This window comes from Podarcis erhardii (genome assembly GCF_964252035.2).
Source record: "Podarcis erhardii genome assembly, chromosome: 15".
In the NCBI taxonomy this organism is placed as follows: domain Eukaryota; kingdom Metazoa; phylum Chordata; class Lepidosauria; order Squamata; family Lacertidae; genus Podarcis; species Podarcis erhardii.
Genome location: NC_138505.1, coordinates 41,519,355 through 41,541,056, shown reverse-complemented (window position 1 = coordinate 41,541,056; position 21,702 = coordinate 41,519,355). Strand labels below are relative to the sequence as shown.

At 45.1% G+C, this 21,702-nt stretch overlaps 1 protein-coding gene across 22 annotated transcripts in view; it reads left to right on the top strand.

The window, feature by feature from the left end:
* NCOR2 (nuclear receptor corepressor 2) overlaps positions 1 to 21,702 on the top strand; it is a 359,962-nt gene that overhangs the window by 211,437 nt on the left and 126,823 nt on the right. For 15 of the 22 annotated variants that reach the window (XM_081841565.1, XM_081841560.1, XM_081841563.1 and 12 more), the window contains 3 exons: positions 6,115 to 6,269; positions 8,412 to 8,584; positions 14,403 to 14,465. In XM_081841565.1, coding sequence (XP_081697691.1) covers positions 6,115 to 6,269; positions 8,412 to 8,584; positions 14,403 to 14,465 — 391 coding nt within the window. The remainder of the gene's footprint in view (positions 1 to 6,114; positions 6,270 to 8,411; positions 8,585 to 14,402; positions 14,466 to 21,702) is intronic. The other 7 variants (XM_081841562.1, XM_081841546.1, XM_081841553.1 and 4 more) reach the window with 3 other exon arrangements.

Here is a 21,702-nt window from a genome sequence, read left to right as displayed (position 1 = left end):
CAATCCCAGTAGACTATTCTCTGGGATTTCAGGGCACCATCTGGGTTGTGGTAACAGCCTAACTGGACACCCAGTCAGCTGACCGAAAGGGCCAATCCCTGTCCACCAGGCCTTATAAATCCCTGGCCTCCCTGCTTGCTCTTCCAGTCTGGACGCTGCCTAAGAATTTGACCCTTGCCTGTATTTGACTGTGGACCTGGTTCTTCTTCTGATGCTTGAGTGCTGTCTTGGAACCTGTCCCTCAGCCTGTTTCCAGCATTGAAATCCCCGCTCAGCCATGAAGCTCACTGCATGGCTTTGGGTCAGTCTCTGCCTCTTAGCCTAACCTACTTTTACAGGCTCACTGTGAGGATAAAATGGAGGAAATGTGGCATAGAAATATAATAAATAAAATGGAGGAAGAACCTCCGATCAGCATTACCTGTACATCATCTGCTTTAACAGAAGCATCATGTTCCCGATATTGTGCATGTCGTGGTCGTACCCTTTCACCCTCTTCTCAGAACCTGACCTTCTGAAGCCTGATGCTGACTAAGGCCAGGTGGCGCATCAGAGGCTGCCATGACCAAGCCTATAGATGCAGCCCTCTCCTGACATACTTGTAGACAGTGTAAGGACCAGCAGAGCGTAGTGGTTAAAGTTTTGGACTAGGCCTGGAGAGATCAGAGTTGAAGGCTTGTATTCAGCTAACATTTCCTCAGAGTAGACCCATTGAAATTACTGGGCCTAAGTTAATCATGGTTGTTCATTTTAATGAGTCTGCTCTTGAGTGGAAGTTAGTTGAATACAACCCAAAGTCCCCACTTAGCCATGAAGGTTGCTGAATGATCTTGGGCCAGGCGTTTCCTGTCAGCCTAACCTGCCTGATATGGTTCTTGTAGGAGGTGGGAGAACCACGTATGCTGTCTTGAGCTTCATGGAGGACAAAAGTGCAGTAAATAAACTGAACTCAAAGGGGATTGTGCTCCTTTGCAACGCAGATGCATACCTTTATAAAGTTCCCAGTTTTGATCTCATTACTGTGAGCTCCAAGCTACTTTTTTGTTTTTGCTCTGAACTGTTTTTCCCCCATTGATCATCTTTGGGTTGCCTGGACATGAACAGGAGGTTTCTCCAAAGAACTTGTCCTTTAGTGCAGTGGTCACCAGACCTTTTCCCACATGGAGCACTTGAAATTACTGAAGGTCTTTGGGGACAATAATGTTTCTGCCTGTTGCAGCAATTGCAAAGAAGCTGTTTGATTTTTAATTGTGTTTTTTTTTTACTTTTTATTGTATTTGATTGTATTACATTTTGCATTCCATATAACTGAAATGGTAGTACAATAAAATACAGTACAATAAAATACAGTTGTGTGTGCTGTGGACAACCTGAATAAAGCTCATGGACTACAGTTTGGGTGTTTTCTTTGATGTCTGTAATGAGAAAGTTCCTATACCCATTTGGGAGTGAAACTGACAATGTTATAGGTGGAAGTTGCTTGGGTTTCCTTCCTCTCCCTCCATCTAAGCCCATGAGATCAATTTACCTTATTACTTTCGAAACGTTGTGGATGCAACAATATATGTCGCGTTGTCATACTTCTGCAGCCATAAAAGATCTTTCATAGTAACGGCACTGGCAACGCCACAGTCTGCTGCTGCGGTAGATGCCCTTTGCAGTCAAAGGGTTTGAGGAGGTGCTTGATCTTCTAGCATTCCTAAAAGATGTGACTCTTTGAAGCCCAAAGAGTCCCCTTAGTCTCCAAAGAAGCATTTTGCAAAAGCAGCAATTGAGGCGGCAGGAATGCGTGTGTGATCGTGCATGTGTGTTTCTACTAGAGTTGTGCTTCCTTTTCTTTCTTTCCCTTTTTCAATAAAGGGATTTTTTTGTGTAGAGTAAAGTAAACTGGTATGACAGCCACATCCTCCAGCTTTCTTGTCACCTTCCAGTGATTCACTTCCAGCTGCTCCTCCTACGCATGTCTGATTCAGCTTTTGATTTCTCTCTTTTGACAACTTTAAAGGTAAAGCAGCTGCTAAAGTCTCTTCTTGAGCTGGAGGGGAAGCATGATGTTCTTTGTAGAACCTTCCCATTCTGTTTAATAGAGCCTGCTGTGGCCTTCCCTGCAGGGTCAGCCAGGAGGTTGCTGAAATCCTAGTTAAGTTTCCTGGGCCTTCTGATCATGCTGTGAGTTCTGTAGCGGGCAGCCTTTGCTAACTGGCATCCTGAAGGTGCCGTTGAACTCCCAACAGATGCCATGCTCCAGGAGTTGCCCTCAGAGGCTAGAGTTTCAGTCCCAGGAGGTAAGGCATAGCATTTACCCAAGAAAGTAGGGTTCAAGCTGCAGCATAGTCTCAACAAGCCAAATCCAAGCGCAGGGAACCAGTCTAAATCCAAAACATCCAGAGGCTAGGTCAGGCTACAGTCTAAGGCAACTTTTCTTAACCTTGGGTTCCCAGATGTTTTTGAACTTCAATTCCCATCATCCCTGGCCACTGGCATCCAACTGGCATCCAACAGCATCTGAGGACTCATAGTTGAAAAGGGCTAGTCCAAGGTCAATAGCACAGACTGCTCAGGCAAGGGGAAAAACAGCAATGCAGGGGAACCTAGAACCCGACAGCAGAGACCAGTATTGTTTCCAACAGCTGCAGAGCTCAAGAGGGAGACCTCCTATAGTGTGGCCTCTTAGACCACATACTAACTGCATCTGCTGGTACTAAATAAGTACCAGGGATTGTGCAGATCCTTTTAATTAGAAGCCACGTGACAACTCTGTGTCCATGGATGCAGGCTATGTCATCTCTTTTCAACCTGGACCTGGACCTTCGGGTGCCAGGGTTCTCAAGCACAGAGGATTGGTTCCATGGCCTCCTAACAACTCAAGGGCTTCTTCAACAGGCCTCCTACCAGTGGGCCCCTCAAGGATATACTAAATGTTGGTTCCAGGAGACCATGTCTTCTCCCCAAGGTCCACGACCTGTGGAGTGTCTGGTGTGTCCTCAAAGAACTTAGCATTTGGCACCTGCTCAGGGCTAGGCACAACTGCAGACCCAACCAGCACAGGCAATGGAACCTAGATATGGGTGTGTTTTGCCAGCTGTGCTTTTCTCTTCTGGTGGTCAAAGTAGATTTGTGCAGGGTGCGTGTGCAAGTTCCAGCTTTTGCAGACACTCTCCTCTTGGGTGGCCACTCCCATTAAATCCATCAGCACCTAGAAAGTGCATCAAGGATGAGAAGATTAGACTCATGCCCACACTGGAAGAGTGGCAGATGCAACTGATGGACTATATGGAACTAGCCGAGATGACTGGCAGAATCCGAGACCTGGGAGAGGAGAGGGTCGAAGAAGATTGGAAGAAATTCAAGATTTATCTAAAAAAAACACTGTAATTTGGTTGAATGTTAAGAAAGGATGCTAGATCATAAATAATTGTGCACCACTAAACTAGATGGAATTAAGATGATAAGTAAGTTTGAGGGGCACAAGACATTGGTCATGATATTATGTTTGCTGACTGGGAGCAGTTATGGACCACAGGTATTAAATTCACGGCATGTAGTGCCTTAAAAGAGAATATAATGAAAATGATCTATAGATGGTACATGACCCCAGTCAAGCTTGCAAAGATATATCATTTGCCCAATAACAACTGTTGGAAGTGTAATGAATGCGAAGGAACTTTTTATCATCTTTGGTGGACCTGCCCGAAGATTAAGGCCTACTGGGAAATGATCTATAATGAAATTAAGAAAATCCTTAAGTGGACATTTGTAAAGAAACCGGAGGCTTTTCTCTTGGGCATGGTAGGCCAAATGATTCCAAAGAAAGATAGAACATTTTTTATGTACGCAACAACAGCAGCAAGAATTCTCTTGGCAAAGTATTGGAAGACTAAAGAACTACCTACTCTGGAAGAATGGCAGACCAAGGTGACTGAATTTATGGGACTGGCAGAGATGACCGGCAGAATTCGTGACCAGAGGAGAGAGACAGTGGAAGAGGACTGGGAAAAAATTAAAATTTATCTTAAAAATTGTTGTAAAATTTCGGAATGTTAAGATGTCAAGGGATTTGATATAAAGAATTACAGCTGTAAAAATTTAAGCTTAAGAAAATTTTAAAGAGAATTAAATATAAAAATGGATGAAGGATTGCTAAAAAATTTTAAAACAAGGATGCAGTGAAGGGGAGGTATGGGGAAGTCGTGTTATGTTTGTTTGTTTTTTGTTTGTGTTGTAAAATTAATAAAAATCATTTTTTAAAAAAAAGATAAGTAAGTTTGAGGAAAAATTATAAACCTATTGGAGAATTAATAGACTATATTTAAATGAATTTGACACAAGAGTGTAAACAAGATGATAAATTGCGGGCAAGAATTGACAACGATGTGAATGGGAGCGGGAGGTGTGAGGGAGTCCAAAGATGTTAAGAAAGTATGTTATGATATATGTTATACTGTTCTTTATCTTTGCATTTATGTTTAAAAATCCTAATAAAATATATTTTTTTAAAAAAAGAGAAGATTAGACTCATGTTGCTTTTGGCGGCAGGAGAGATCTGCTCCTTCCTTTCTCAGCACCTTGTGCACTCCACTCCTTTCTCCCTAACCTTCTTATTTGTGACGCCTTTCATCTTGGGGGAAGGGCTGTGGCTCACAGTTGGGTATCTCTTCTGCATCCAGAAGGTCCCAGGTTCAATCTTTGGCATCTTCAGGTAGGGCTTAGGGAAACCCCATCTGAAATCTTGGTCTACACTGGCAGTACTTCTTCCAGCACTGAGATAGGTGGACCAATAGTCTTGACTCAGTATAAAGCAGCTTCCCAAGTTTCTGTGTCCCAGTTTATATCTAGCGTTGCCTTCTTGACCATCAGTTTGGTTGGTTCATTTCTTTCTTAAAAACAAGTTTCTGTCCCTTGTGTCAGCAGGGGAAAGTATAGGGAAATCTCCACACCCTCCTCCCTCTCCATTCTTGCCTTCCTCTTAACATTGCTGCAGCACATCTAAATGGCAAATCTTGAAAAAGAATAGACTATGTAGATGAAACACTTCCAGGAGTAACTTGCATGTTGTATAAATTGTTGTTGCGGAATGCTTATGGGAAGAGTATTGTGGAATGCGACATGGCCATATCTGTTCTCCCCATTGTGAGTGAAAGAATCCAGCTCCTTTCGTAGAAAGTTGGCTCTTAATGGAAAGCTGGCATACCCGAAATGCAGTGCCAGATATTCCTCCCCAGCCCTTGCATTAAATACTTTCCACTGCTGCTTCCTGGCCACACAGATATTGTTTGGGATGGCTCGGCACTTCATTTATGTTTCCCAGAGTAAAAGATATATGTGTTGGCACATTAGACCTGGATTTCTTCCTTGTTTAGGACATAGGTTTATGGGAACAATTGCCACAAAGAAGTGCGTGGGGGGGCATGCTTTAATTGTGTTTCCTACATTGCAGGGGGTTGTGCTAGATGACCCTTTGGGTCCCTTCCAATTCTACAATTCAGTGAGTCTAAGAAGAGACATTAAGGTGGAGGGGACAGCTGATGGAAATACTCAGGGCGGCAAGCTGAGTTGGGGAGGGCCCAGGGTGCACGAGGGGGGGAGAAGCAGGAAAGCCCCATTGCGCAAATGAAAATCCTTGCACTGATGGGACGTGTTTGTTGGAGGCCGCCCAATGTTTGTGTCATCTTTATAGATGGAACAGCTCTCTGTATGGAAATGTTTTTAATTGTTTTCACACTTTTCCTGGGTTATTGTTGTAGCTGTTTTATTTGTTTTATAATTGTTTATTTTACTGTTGTAACCCACCGTGGGATGCTATGGTTTGGAGTGGGCAAGAAATCTAAATAAATAAAAGATTCTACTCTGGCTTTATTGTTTTATTTATAAGCCACCCTGAAAATATATTTTTTTTTATTGGCGGAAGGCATATAAATAACTTAAAAACATAAAATAAAACTATTGCCTTATAATTGCATTCAGTCACAAAAAAATCTGTAACAATATGAAGCATGGGGGGGGGGTTCTTTTTCTCCTTTCCTTTTAGCTCTCTTGCCTTGGTGTGTGTCTGGCATCCCTTGAGTGTCACCCAGGTGCTCATTGGTTTCGGCTTCCCTTTTCTCCATTTCTCAGCAGCAGCAGCAGCAGCAACAGCAGCAACAGCAGCAGCAGCAGCAACAGATGCCCCGTAGCAGCCAAGACGAGAAAGATGAAAAAGAAAAGGAGAAAGACACAGAGAAGGAGGAAGAGAAGCCAGAAGCAGAAAATGACAAAGAGGAACTGACAAAGTAAGTCTGACCACTTCTCTTCCCTTCCAGCAACCCAAGAGCCAGCACGACAGCACCTGCTTACCAGCTCCCTCTTCCTGCCTCCAAGGTGCAAGGCAGAAGCGCTCCCTTCTCCAGACATTGGCTGGCAGAATCAAGGCTCAAGGCCTAGTCCCAGATGGCACACAATATAGTGAAAATAGAAAATGAAAGCATTAGGGGAAAGGTGAAGCACAGTTTTCCTAAACAAAATACTAATCTTGTTTCACATATTCCCTGACCTACATATGAAGCTTTCTTGTAATCTGTCAGAGAATTGGTTTGTCTGGAGTGTACCAATATTGTGTACCCTGATTGGCAGCAGTTCTCCAGGTCCCGGTATTGGCTACTCTGAGACTACTTTATTCCATTTTCCTGATGTTTCCTCACCTGATAATTCCCACCTTTTATGTGATCTTTCACACATCATAAAAGCCACTTCTGGAAATCTAGCAGAATCTGGTGGAGGTTTAGTGCTCATTTCTGTTTTAATTGCTTAACCCTGTTAGCCCAGAAAATTGCTGGAGTTTCACGCTGTGATTTTCCTGTGGTTTTTGTGGGTCATGCCTATGTTGAAATTTGGAGCGGTATTCTGGCATCGTTCTTTTCTGTTGTTTCCATGGGGGGATCATGAGGGAACAGAAGCAAGCATACTCATAAATAGTGGTGGCATGTCCATTGACGGATGCTATTATGCTGCACCACACCCAGTGCTGTAAATGATATTTGGCGTGTCGTGGCAGCATACTGACCGGAAAGCCACAGATCCATAACTAAACGGGTAATGCAGTGTAAAATGAATGTTGGGAACAGGGACAGAAGCGCTAGCATTGTAACCAGGAAGACTACTACAGCAAACCCCACATCCAAATGCACCCGGACTGGCAGCAACTCTCCAAGTCCTGGAATCGCTATCCAATATCTTTTTCTGATTGAAATTGCTAGGCACTCACTGCAGAGACACTAAACAAAGGAAGCATATCACAACACACACAGTGATAAGGAGCAGATTGGGATGGTGGGGGGATAGATGACCTGCTATAACATTGACATGATAAAGACAATTTCTAACACAAATGTAACAGTGGAGAACCAATAGAAATAGGAATTCATGCAATTTAGTGAAGTGTTCCATATTTTTTTAGACAGTACACCGCTTAGTTACATTTGAAATAGAAAGCGATGTATAAATGTAAAAGGTGTGTGCAGACACACAGCTGCACAGTGTTGAATGGCTGCCAGTGAGTTTCAAGGAAACTCTCAGGGGAAGCTTTTTTATGCTGTTAACAAAAAGTGCTTGAGACGTATTGTCAGCTGCAGCACCCTTGAGCTGTTGTGGGCTTCCCAGAGGCATGTGTTGGCTGCAGTATGAAACAAGATAATGGTCTGGCCCTCCAGATTATTTAGACTACAACTCACATCAGCCTTGACTATTGGCTGCTCTGCAACATCCGGTGGGCCAAAGGTCCCCTACCTCAGGTCCAGAGGGACCTTTTGTGGTGATCCAGCAGGATTGTTTTTGTGTCCTCCCCAGTGTCACTTGCACAAAACTTTACAGGGTGCATCTATGCCACTTCCTTTTGCCCTTGTGTACTGTTGCATCTTGGAGTGTTGCTGCAACAGTGCTACTTGGGTGTCTGTCCCACTACATTGCAGGAGCATGCTGGTGCAGGGACTGTTGAGCTTGATCCTGCTACTTGTGCAGCAGAGCATTGCCATAGAGACTTGGCATGTCCTCCGGTTAACAGGGAAGTGAAATGAGCACCACTTGACTTCTGTGGATGATTTGGCATATGTTTGCTTACTTTCTTAAATGGGGCTTAATCCTTGGCTTGAAGGAGCATCTGGCTTTGTGGCATCCGGGCTTCGTGATGCGTTTCTCAGCTGATCCCTTTTGGGAAGATAAACGAGGAGACAGAGCCAAGATGATTTGGCTGCCCTGGTCTTCAACCTGTCTCTGTTAGGTCCCTCAACAGCTGTGGCTGAGAAACTGCAGCCCTCTGCAAGGCGGAGAGAACAAAGTGGGGAAAGTGCCTCTCTTGCAAGAGGGAGAGGCAAGGGAAATCAATACCACAGGTTGATGGTGATAGTTTTCTTCTCTTCCCCCCACTCTGGCTCGCACAGGGAGAAGAACGAGGATACGTCTGGCGAGGACAATGACGAGAAAGAAGCCGTCGCTTCTAAAGGGCGCAAAACCGCCAACAGCCAGGGCCGGCGCAAGGGCCGCATCACCCGCTCCATGGCCAGCGAAGCCAACAGTGAGGAAGTGGTTGCTCCCCAGCAGAATGCAGAACTGGGTATGGAGCAGCTACCTCTGTGGCATGGGGGGAGGAGGTGGCATCTGGGTAGGCAAAGTGAAGCACGCAACCGATAGACAGGAGACCAGTAGCAAGGGGGGGGGGAGAGACTCATATAGTTAGTTACTATTGATTATATTATTGGCTTGCTTGTTTTTGTTTGTTTGTTTGTCCATTCATTCATTCAATTTATATATACCACCCTTCCTCCAAAAGCATACACAGTATAGCACATGCACACCAGTATAAGGAAGGATGCCAGCCGGGACTGAAACTTTGCCAGCTCTGTCTGTCTGTCTTATCTTTTTGATTTATATAGTGCCTTTTATCATAAGATATTGGGGCAGTTCACAGAATAAAATACAGGATGAAAACATGAAAACAAATAAAATAAAACAGCAAAACAATAACCCCCCCCCCTTCCCACAAACACATTTAAAAGGCGTAGAATATTAATCATCCAAAGACCTGGTTGAAGACGAACGTTTTTGCCTGGTGCCTGAAAATATATAATGAAGGCACCAGGTGAATCTCCCCCAGAAGAGCATTCCTCAAACAGGGAGCCAGTGCAGAAAAGGCCCGTTCTCGTGTTGCCACCCTCCAGACTTCATGATGAGGAGGCACATGGAGAAGGGCCTCAGAATATGATCTCAGGATCCAGGACAGTTTATATGGGGAATATCTTCAGGTATTTCTAGCAGTAGGTGCACAAAATAGACTGTAGCCCCTGGGAAAAGGTATCTGTTGTGCTCTGGGATGATCATTAATGTTTGCCTGAGGGATGGGAAACCTCTGGCCTGATGGACTGATTTGCCCCCAAAGACTGTTGTCTCCAGTCCCTGCCCACCTGCCCCAGGAGAAGAGCCAGTGGAGATACCAGTGCACAATCGGGAGCCTTGCATATTGAAGCACTCCCAATTGTTTGTTGCAAGGGAGGCTTGCCATCACCATCAGTCAGCTAACAGGTGCTGGCTTAAATAAATTGAAGCTGTGACCTTCTGGATGCCAAACACATGCTCTACCACTGAGCTATATCCCCTCACTTCATGTTCTGCTTGCAAGGGCCCACAGGCATTTGTGGCTGGCTGTTCTTAGGAGCAGAATGTGGTCATGGATCCTAACACAAGGAAAATCTGGTGGTGTTACTGCCATGCCCACTTCTGTTTTTTCTCTTCTTGTTTGGAATTATCTCCAGAGTTGTACTGAGAATGAGCATCTGCAACTGCTTGTCCACCTTTATTTTGTCTTTAGTAATTGCATGGGTGTTTTGGGGAGCAGGGGTTAATTTATTGTCACAACTTGGGGTTACTCACTAGAACAAGAAATGAGATGCTTTGGGGTTAGGATCATCTTATAATGCAGTTTTCTTCTTCTGCTCACTTGCATCTTGGTATGCAAACTTTAGAAGAGTTTCCCCTCTCAACCACTTGAGGGCCTTGGAATACTGAGAAATCTCATCCAGGGAAAAGGGCGTGTGTGTATTCCTGGGCTGGATTATATACCAACCAAGGTTGTAGCTTTAATTGAGTTTAACTGGTAGATTAATCAACCCAAACACTAGTTGATTAAGCAATTGGAAAAGCAGTTTTAGAGGTGTATAAAATTTATGGATGCTGTAGAGAAAGTAGACATAGTACAGTGGTACCTTGGGTTAAGTACTTAATTTGTTCCGGAGGTCCGTTCTTAACCTGAAACAACTGTTCTTAACCTGAAGCACCACTTTAGCTAATGGGGCCTCCCTCTGCTGCTGCGCTGCTGGAGCACGATTTCTGTTCTCATCCTGAAGCAAAGTTCTTAACCCGAGGTACTATTTCTGGGTTAGCAGAGTCTGTAACCTGAAGCGTATGTAACCCGAGGTACCACTGTACAGTGAAGGTTCTCATTTTGAGGTTTTGGTCATTTGTGTTGAACTGACCAGTTGATCCTGATCAAAGGCAGTTGGAAAGGGCTTTATAGGTCTAAACCTGTACTTCTTTGAATTGCACTTGGAAATGAATAGGCCGCTAGTGCAGTTGGCGCAAAAGGAGAAGACCATTCTCTCTCATTCTCACACTCACACACATCCTTTAACAGACAGCCGCTGGGAGGGTTTAGTCCTCCCTAGTGGAACATGCCACTGAGAACGGTCACAGGCAAGGCTTTCCTCCTGCACCTGCGTCAAGGTCAGTTGTCCCGAAGGACAGATGATGCCAGCAGAAAATGAAGCTAAAGGAAAACATGACCTGTGGAGCTCCCTCTCCTTAGCAACATCAGCCTTAGAGCTATTCTGCAAGGTTCGAGAAAAACCGCTAGCAGGAGGAGGCAGCCATGTTCTGAGGGGGTAGAATGGATAGTTTCTTCGTATTGCAGAGCTGGGGTACCATTTTCAAATACTCCTCCACAGAAAAATAAAAATAAATGAAAGAAATAAGCAGGGATAGTGGGGAAAAGGCTGAGTGCTATTTAAAAACCATTTCACAGTTCCATAGCCTCTAGGCATGACTGTTTGTAATGCGACCTACCCTTTGGCGATCACTTGTAGCCAAGTGAGATGGTCTTCCATGAACATGGTCAATGGTGTGTCCGTAAGTGACTGTGGAGGCCAATTCTGGATCCACACATCCTTCCACAGTGGAGACATTGGTTTCCAGGCAGGAGTTGATCATGGTGAGGGTTTGCCAAACGTGCTTTCCTCTTAGCACGTTTCTCCCTTTCTTCCCGAGTTCATGCTTCTTCAAAGTCCATGACACCTTTGGTAGAGGCTATTCTCCAATTGGAGCACTCACAGGCCGGTGTTTCTCAATCATCTGTGCTTATACCTCATTTCTAAAGATTTGCCTTGAGAGCATCTTTAAACCTCTCTTACTGTCCACTAGTATTTCGCTTTCCATTCTTAAGCTGCGAATACAGTAGCTGCTTTGGAAGACAATAATCAGGCATCCGAACCACATGACCAGTCCAACGAAGTTGATGTTGAAGAATCATTGCTTCAACACTGCTGATCTTTGCTTTTTCCAGTACACTGGTATTGGTTCGCCTGTCTTCCCAAGTGATGTGTAACTGTTTGTAATGTGACCTACATGGGGATGCTCTCAAGTATTAAATCAGGGTGTGGGGGACCTCAAGTCCATTGGTCTTGTTGGTCCTACCAGGCCTCCCCTCCACAGTCTGTTTTGACTAAGCAATGGCCTGCCAGTTACCTGAAGCTGATGTCAGGTTGGGGCAAGTAAAAAAGTGGCTGGACTGGAGCACAAGGAGCTTCTGAGGTGCCACTGATTAGTTAGGCTCTTACATTTTTATGACCTCATAAAAGTTTCTGAAAGCACGGGTAGAAAAAGAACAGAGCAAGATATGAGCTGGAAAGACCTTGAATTAAACTTTGTCTCAGCGACAAACAACTTTAGGCAAGCATCCATGGCTGTAATCTAATCATACTGCCCCAATGAGCCTGCTTTGCAGGGGTTTTGTAATGATTTCTGAGCTAGATTTCTGAGTAGAAGAGCATCACCTGGCAATGCCAGTTCCTTGGATAACTTTCATCCTTTCACCCTCTTCCCAACGTGCTTGTCGCATATGAGCTTGCCTCATTATGGGGAATCAGTTTTGCAAAGGGTGAAACTACCTCTGTTGACATGCAAGCGGAGCCAGCTGCAACCCCATCCCTCCAGCTGTGAAGGCCAGCCCCTCCTCTGCCCCCCAAGCCCTTGACTCTGAACAAGACATGGGCCTTGGGAATTGTACTTTTCCTCTTGCCTGTCTCTTGTTAGCTGGTTTATCTTGCCTGGGCTGGATTGGTCCTGGGGAGATTCCTCTGTGGGTCGGATCGTGTGCGTGAGCGCAAGCCCGCGATGTGCGGCGTCTTTGTAGACACGATGTTTAGCGACTGTGCATGCGCAGACACGATGTTCGGCACTGTGGAAGCGAGTCCCTGAGCCGGTTTAGCGCAGTGGGTAAGCAGGCAACTCAGTTGGGGGGCGGCTCGGGGGCCAGTCAAATGACCTCCGTGGGCCGCTTCCGGCCCCTGGACCTTAGGTTTCTGACCCCTGGTTTAGAGAGTAACAACCTTGAAATGGAAACTTGTTTTCTTACTGGTGTGTGTGTGTGTGTGTGTGTGTTTCTGAACGAGTCCCAGAGGTTTGCTATTGTAGGCCTTCCTCCTTGGTTTCAGATTGCCCCAAAATTGACATGCTTTACACGCAGAGGATGGAAGATTTGAAGCAAACAGCTCTCACACCCGCACAGTTAACTCACACACAAAATCTCAAAGCTGCCCTTGTCCACTGTGTTTCAGTATGGAAAGCTGAGATAGGAAGTAGAAATCATGAAATAAAAATTTAAAGTCTGAAAATTAGGAGTCCTCCTGCACCTTCCGGTTCAGCCCCCAGCCGATACCTCTGCTTTGACTGCAGTTCCACAGAGGGCAAACCCACAGAATGTTGGGCCATTGCAAGGATAGCAACTGCACCCAGGAGTGGCTGGTGCTCCTTGAGACTTGTCAGATAGAAGACGGAGATCATCAGTGGGTGGAGCCAATGCCCTCTGTACTTCTAATGTAAATGCTGAACCAGAACAGCTTAAAAACAAATAGCAAAACCATTTGTAAGAAAGACAATTATAATAAAAATAAAATTATTATAATAAATTATAAGTAAGTAATAAAAATGATTTTTCAGACTATTTAAAAAATATTATAGTATGATGAAATCTCTGGATTTGAGCTATGAGCAACAAAAGTCATTAATTATAATATTGTGGTTATGATTTGATAGATAGAAGATAGGGTGCAGCAGAAGGGAAGAAAAAACTCCATGGAAGAGGAGTGGGAAGTCCACAAAAATAAGAGAAAAGATGAAATTGTGTTATGACTGCATATGGTAAAAATGTTGAAACTTAATAAAATATAATTGGGGGAAAACCTAATAAAACTGAAGATGGGCTCCAGAGGTAAAAACAATGTTAAGAACAAGAGATCAGCCACTCAAATTCATTGATTCCAGGAGGACAAATGCCCACCAAAATCAAAACTTAAAAGTAGGAGTGAAAGGGCCACATGGACTTTCCAAGGTAGGACCTTCATTAATCCAGGTGTGGCTCCTGAGAATGCCAACTCCTGTATCCCTTCCAGTTACTGCCGTTGGTATTCAAAGATGTCAAAAAGAGCTGGCAGTGGAAATGCCGTGTTCTCTTTTGGCCTCAGAATCTAAAAATAAAGGAATGGCACTGACTATCACCAGCCCCCCCCCCATTCCTTCCACAAAGCTTGGCTACGTCTGAACATCCTGATTTTCATTGCTTTGGGCCTGGTTTTGAGAAAACCGAGTTTGGGTGGGAAGTGTGATTTGTCACACTTCCATGTTCCATTCTAGTACTATATCTGTAAATACCATGTCTGTTTCTGTTTCCCAGTATTTTACCAACTTGGATGCCTTGGCATCCCTCCAGCTTAGGCTGGAAGCACACACTCAGCAGCTGACCCAAGGTAGTGCGGGGAGCCTAACCTGACCCTCGCCTGCCACCTTTCCCTTGTAACCCCCTCCCCACAGCTGCAGTGCTGGGAAAGCTATTGCTTCAAGAATTCCACAGAACTGGAAGTGAGAAGTAGGTGAACTGAGTTAGGTCATTGAGCTGTCTTGCTTAGTATTATCTACTCTGACTGGCAACAGCTCTAGATTGTCTCTGGCAGTGGTTTTTCCCAGCTCTGCTGCTTGCTACCTGAGACCTGGGACCTCCTGGATGCAAAATGGGTGTTCTGCCCCTGAGCTATGGGGCAGGAAGAGAAATTGAGTTATACTCTATTCCCCCCACCATTTGCTACAACCAGCTCTGGTTTGTTTTTCAGCCTCTCTGGAGATGAATGAAAGTTCTCGTTGGACAGAGGAGGAGATGGAAACTGCTAAAAAAGGTGACACTGTTGTTTTGTTTTCTGTTTAAATGTCTCTTCTCTCCTGAATTGCTTGTCATTAGATCTATTCAGTGCTTGCATAGTTGGTGCAATATGGAATATTGTGGAATTGAAGATGCTTTTTGTGAGCAATTTGAAACATGCCCCTTGAGTCTGAGCAGCTTCTGTGCAGTAGCCCTGCTGTGTCCTGTTGGGCTGACACTGCAACCAGAGGTGAGCAGCGCCAGGTGTATTCACTTGGGTTGCAAGAGGCAGGTCTGAGCCTCCTCAAGGATTTTATACGATCCCTCTCTTCTTTTTCTTCTTTGCTGAGATTCTTGTCCTTTGTTTTGTGGTGAATATATGGAAAGTGTGCAGGCAAGGAGCCTGTTGACTTGCTTAGTTAAGGGAAGACTGCTCTCACCTTCCAGTTCTGGTTACCTGTTCTAGCCAGTGAGTGAAAAGGCATTGGAAATGCTGGAGACATGCAAAAATTTAACAACAACAAAAACAATTTATTTATACCATGGCCGTCTGGCTGGGTTCCCCCAGCCACTCTGGGCCTCTTCCAACAAAATATTAAACATACAAAAAAACATGTTGATGATGCTGTGTACACAATAATCTGGCCTCCAGATTGGATTATTGTAATGCATTCATTATTTGTGAGGCTGCCCTTGAAAATGATTCAGAACATTTCAACTAGTACACAGTTAAGCTACCAGAATTCTGGCTGGTTCACCTAGATTTGAGGTTCCCAAACTGTGGTTCACAAGCTTCGTTCAGGTGGTCTGTGGTTTGCCCACATTAAATATCCAGATTGCATATGAAGAACAGTGCTGGATAAGGCCAAAGACCTAATGAGTGCAGCTTCCTGTTTTCAGCGTGGCCATCCAGACACCTCTGGGAAGCTCACAAGCAGGATCTGAGTTTGTTTCAGTCTCACTTGCAGTTTCCAGAAACTCCTATACAGAGCCATACTTCCTCTGACAGTAGGGGTAGAACATTGCCATTGTGCCTAGTAGTGATTGATAGTCTTCTCCTCCATGAATTTGTCTCATTCTCTTTTAAAGCCACCCACCAAATCCCTGCAAAACTTTGTGCATTAATTTATTTGCGGAATTTCTTACCCATTCATCATTAATGCTGTATACAATCAGTAAAAGCCACAGTATATAACAAAATGCTGGAAAGGTCTGATATGCATTAATAATAATGCAGCACCAAAATCAATAAACAATCAATACATAGCCAGCAAAATCCAAGAAACAGGGCCAACAGAACACTTTTCAAGCAAAGACCAGGGTGCAAAGAAATAAGTCTTCCATTAGCACCAAAAGCTCCTAAAGTGTTGGCGACAGTTGTAACTGAGAGTTCAGGGAGTTCCACAGTTGGGGCACTTATATTGGCAATGTCTTCTCTTGTATCAGCCCACAGCAGATTCTCAGCAAATGTGGCAGCAACATGAGGGCACCTCCACTCCATCTTAACATTCAGGCAGGTACATCTGGGACAGCTGCTCCACCAAGTTTCTAGGTGTTAAATTGTATAGAGCTTAATCTGTCATTACAAGCACATTTGTAACACAGATTAATCAGTACAAAATGAGTCACTGTCAGCAGGATTTCAGCTTGCTTGATACATAATTTTGTTTCCAGTTCAGAGTGCACAAGGTCTATTGTGGGGCAGTTGTGCAGTGGATTGTATCCCATGGATGCACATCAGATGTGCTTCATGGGGTGCAGGTATAGGCTGCTTTGCGGAGCCCCACGTTGACAATGTGGGTTGCTGTCAAGAAGCAAGCGAGGCAGAATAGGATCAGCAGCATTTGGGATAGTGCATTTCTTGGCAAGAGGGAGGCTTAAGTGAAGGAAGGAGGGATTACGTATTGCTGCAGGAGACAAAAGAAGGAAGCACCCTGTAATTAGCATTAAGCAAGGAAATGCAAGTCTGGCAAGAGGAAAGTTCTTGCCTAATGACACTTTTATCGTGAAATAAACCGTTGAACCAACAGGCTGTCAAAACATACAGCAGCTATTATAATTATGGGGTACGGTAATGTTGTTGGAGGTGTAGTACCCCTCCTTTAAAAAAAAAAAAGCCTGATCCTAGCTCGTTCAGCTAGGAGCGGAATAAATAACTGGAGCAAAATCAGGGTTTGATTCACTATGGTTAGGAATCCCTTTCCTCAAGGAGTGCCTTTCCCCACGTATCTACACACACTCAGGGCACAGGTTGGCTCCTGTAGCTCCCTCAGAGTCTAAAATAGTGGTTGCACAGAGCAGAGCTTTTTTTGCGGTGGTGTAAGTCACTTGGGGGGCACTCTTGTCAGCCTGTGGCCAAGCTCTGAGGTGGTCTACTGAGAGGGGTCCAGTTCTGCAACAGGCAGCCTTGAAGGGTGCAAGAAAGACAATGTGGTCAAGAAGAAGATGGGGATTTAGGGTCTCAAGCAGGGAAGTGAGGAGCAAATGGGCCAGAGGCAGAAGAAGTGATAGAATATGGGCTGGTGGTTCAGATCAAGGATGCTGGCTACAGTCTCTGTAGCTATTCCATGAGACAAGTTGCTTAGACTGAGGAGCCATGAGTGGGCACTTTACTTATATGCAGCCAGCCAGACTCCCACCGGTTTCTCAGGCCACCTGGCCTGATTTGATGACCTTCAGTAGCGTGCTTGGCTGTGATAAAGGCATTGCTGCAGCATGGGAAACATCAGGTTTATAATTCCTTCAGCTCTTGAGCTACCTTGGTTTTGCAGGAAATAAGGTGCCTGGATCTCTACTGCCTTAATCCCTAGTTTGAGCCCCGAAGCACCTTACAGATCCTGACACTTTACTCTCTGCACCATCTTTGCATGCCAGTAAAGGAGCGCCTATTTTCAGCAGCACCCAAAAGGTGACCCCCAGCTTTCTGTTTCTGTGCTGATGCTTCCAGCCCCACTTACTCAGCTGCGCCAGCCACCATTATTAATGTTCCACAATGAAATGCTGCAGAGGATAAGTGGAACAGGGCTATATCAAGTGCTTTATTGCACTGCATTTTTGATAAATTAAAGATGGTGGCTGTGCAGGGTCAATTGGAGCCAAGTTGTTGCTTGGTTCCAGTAGGAAGAGCACCAGCAATTTGGCGGCAGTGAGGTGTGTGTTGCTTACTGAGGATGTTGAAGCAATGAGGGTTGGGATTCTCTTCTCTGACAGGCTTCCCTCTCTTTTCAGTGGTACAGGGTCTGGAAAGGGGTTTGTTGTTACAGGTTTAAACAGTGATTGTACTGTGATTACATTACATTGGCTGAAATGCATGGCTTGGGGTGACTGTGCAGTGGTTTCCTAACCTTCAAACCTCTAGTCACTGAGCTGGGCAAAACTCTACTACAAATGTGGAGGATCCTCCTTTTCCTCAGTAAAGGTAAAGGGACCCCTGACCGTTCGGTCCAGTCGCGGCCAACTCTGGGGTTGCGGCACTCATCTCGCTTTACAGGCCGAGGGAGCCGGCGTACAGCTTCCGGGTCATGTGGCTAGCCTGATTAAGCCGCTTCTGGCGAACCAGAGCAGCGCACGGAAACGGCGTTTACCTTCCCGCCAGAGCGGTACCTATTTATCTACTTGCACTTTGACGTGCTTTCGAACTGTTAGGTTGGCAGGAGCAGGGGCTGAGCAACGGGAGATCACCCCATCGTGGGGATGCAAACCACTGACCTTCTGAACGGCAAGCCCTAGGCTCAGTGATTTAGACCACAACGCCACCCGCGTCCCATCTTTCCCCCAGTACATGCCATTAAGCCCTTTCTCATCTGTTTTGAATGATTTATTCATCCAGATATTCAGCCAGACTGTCCCTGAAGGCTACAGGTGGGAAACAAGAATATAAAAAATATAAATAATGCACAACAAATGTCCAGTTTAAAATCTGCTTTAAAAAGATAAAAACATACCAATAAAGCCACCCTCATAGTGGATTATGCCTGGCTGTTAAAAGCAAAACCATGTTTTAAAAAATAAAGTCTTAAACAGAACCAGTAGTTTTCAGTTTTTCCAGACCCACCCTTTTATTTATTATTTTATTCATTAAATTTCTATACTGCCCTTCACCTGAGGATCACAGGGTGGTTTGCAGTATAAAACACAATATATATACCATAGTAATAAACAAAAATAGCAACTTGCACACAGTTCTAATTGTTTAATTTAAACAATTAGATTTAAAAGGATGTAGGTTGTTGATCAGCCAAAGGCCTGGGAGAAGAGGAATGTTTTTGCCTGGTGCCTAAAGATATGTAACAAAGGCACCAGGTGAGTTGGCTCTCTCTGGGGCGAGCATTCCTCAAGTGGGGAGCTGCTGCCCACCCTCCAGACCTCTCATTGAGAGGGACATGAAGAAGGGCCTCAGAAGATGATTGCAGGGTCTGAGTTGGTTCATATGGGGACAGGTGGTCCTTGCCCAAAAAGGGGGAGATTGGCTACTGGCTGGTAATTACTTAGATTTTCTGATTCCAGTGAGGGTTTCTTGAGGAGTGGCTTTACCACTGCCTCTTTCAAGCAGGCAGGGACCACCCTCTCTTGCAAGGAGCATTAATCACCTTCCTGGCCCAGCCAGCTTTCCCTTCCCTGCTAGTTTTATCAGCCAAGAGGTGGAAGGGTTCACATTGCAAGTGGTCGCCCTGACTGATCCAAGCACCCTGTCCACATCCTCAAGCCTTACTAGCTAAAACTCATCTAATGTAACAGGACATGACAGTGCTCTGGGCAGTTCTCAATATGCATCTGCTGTAACAGGTCCATGGTCCTGGCGGATGCAAGAGATTTTATCCTCAAAATGCTTTGCAAACAACTCACAGGGAGCTACTGTCGGCTCTGCCACCTCTTTCGGGCCAGACTGTAAGATGCCCCTCACTACTTGGAAAAGCTCTGCCGGATGGCGCAATGGGGATGCAATGGAGATGGCAAAGCATGCCTTTTTTGCTACTTTCCCAGCCACTAGGTGAGCTCGATAATGCACACTCACCAGTGTTTGGTTGCAATTGTCTTAGTTTTTCTTTCACTTGTATTCAAGCTGTCTCCCAGCTTTTTTCTTTGCCCTAAGCTGCACAAATGGGCTCCACAAAGTGGAAGAGGGAGCTCACGGGCGATCATGTCAACAGCTCAAGCCGTCCTGATGTTCCTCAAGAGCGCCAGTCATATCAGTCGGGAAATTCCTCAGAGCTATCTAGAAACCCATTGGACCCATCAGCCTCCTAGGGCAGACCATCCTGCCTCTCCTCTAACACCCCATACACACTGCCTGTCCCCTGTAGGAATTCCAAAGTTCTGCAGCTTGTAGGAGGAACGAAAGGGCATCTGGGCTGAGCAGATGTATGCGTTTGACTTGTTAGACCAACCGAAACCAAAGCAAAAGCAAGCAGCCTCTGTGCATGGCAGCACACCCAGAGTGGTGCTTGCACACTTTGGGATCCTTGTCTCTTTGTGGCACTCTTGCCAATACAGTTGGGCACCAGACTGGCAATGCTAAGTGCAGGTCTCCATATGGGATAAGTTGGCTGCCTGCTTCCAGCTCTCCAAGCTGGCATTCTCCTCTCCCTCCCGGAGTTTTTCACACATTCTTGTTTGGAAGGCAGTTCTGCAGCATCCTGAGTAATGCGTTGGAGGTGTGGGGGCAGGCACTGAGCATAGCTCTTAGCGTCTCTCCTGTCGTGCTGCTCTCCCTCCTGCACACTTGGCCGTCTGTCATGAAGAGCTTTGCAGAGTTGAGTTGTTTTGTTGCTGTTGTTGTTGTAAGCAGAGAGATTGTTTTTAATTACTGCAAATTTTATTTAATTTTTATCTCACCCTACATTTTTAATTCTGCTGCGGTGTCATCGTTATTGTTGTAATGCAGAGGTCACGAGCTGAGCTGTGTGTATGTGTTCTTCATTTCAGGCTTTGTTCTCACAGAGTAAAACGGTGGAATCTTTGTCTGGACTGTTCCACTTCTGGGGTGGGTGGGTGTTTGGAGGGAGTGATTCAGGAATAAGCAGAGGGTTAGAGGAAACAGCTTGCAACACATTGGCATGTGATATTTGGTGACATACTGTGCCATTCCCTTAGGTATACAGTAGGGGACCATAGTCAACAAGTTGCTGTTTGTTTCTTCAGCTCCCAGGGGTTGGCAGATTGCATGGCCCTCCTTGCTCTTTGACCAGGAGCAGCTGGCACTGATTTGATCCAGCTAGATTGGCAAGAACTCTTGAGATGTTGGCCAGTGTGGTGGAACCTGCTGGCAGGCTGACCCAACTCTCCTTTTGAACCCATAGCTCCATATTGAACAGCTGGCTCCCAGAGCTTATCACTATGGCACATCCTGCTACATGAGCCATAATGCCCGCTCTACCCTGTGCATGACCCCTCCTGTGAGGAAGTGGTTCAAAACCCTCCCACCTCCTGGAGCCCAGGAGGCACATCTCCTTAGGCATAGCCATCTCCTCTCCCTTTGAGATTCAAAGCTTTCTCAACTGCTCTGTAACATCCAGGATCACCTGAATGCACAAGATGTCCCCATCAATAAGGCTTTGTTCTCTGCCTGGGGTTGGAAAGGAGGCCAGATCTAGATTCCTTGGTGCAAAATGTTATTCGCCTTTTGTCTTTACGGAAGCTAATGACTGGACTTTCTGCCCTTCCCTGGTCAGGACACCTATCATGTCCAGAACACGGGGAATCAACTGATCCTGAGCTGTATTCACTGCTCATATAACATATTTGCTGGGGGGCGTGTGCGTGTGCGCAAAACATGAAAACATGTGGCACAAATGGAGACAGAACTCTGAATCTCTGCTTACAACAATCTAATTTTCTAGCTCTTTGATTACGAAATTGTGTGAGGGTCTGCAGGGGAACCCTGCTTGGTTTTATCCCTCCCCGTGACTAACAAAAGCACAAAGCATTGTGAAATTGGGGGCAGGGAAGGAGTCCATAACATTCACATGGAGTGATTTATATTAGTTGCAAAATTAGGGTTTTGTGATGTAAAATTTCAGCTACTTCAGTGCAAATCCCCTCCTTGCCATTTTATTTTAAATCTGTATAGAACAGTTTGTTAGTACAGTCTCTTCACAGCTCTAGGTGATGTTTTCTGTCTTCAGGCACTTTCAGATGGCATTTAGAGCTTCTTGGAAACAAAAGAGACTCTCTTGATGCCTGTGGTTTTTTAATAGTTGCTAATGCTTTGTTGTTTCTTTTCCTGCTTGCTGTTTTATTATTGTAATAGTGTTTTAAAATCTGTTTTGTTGTCT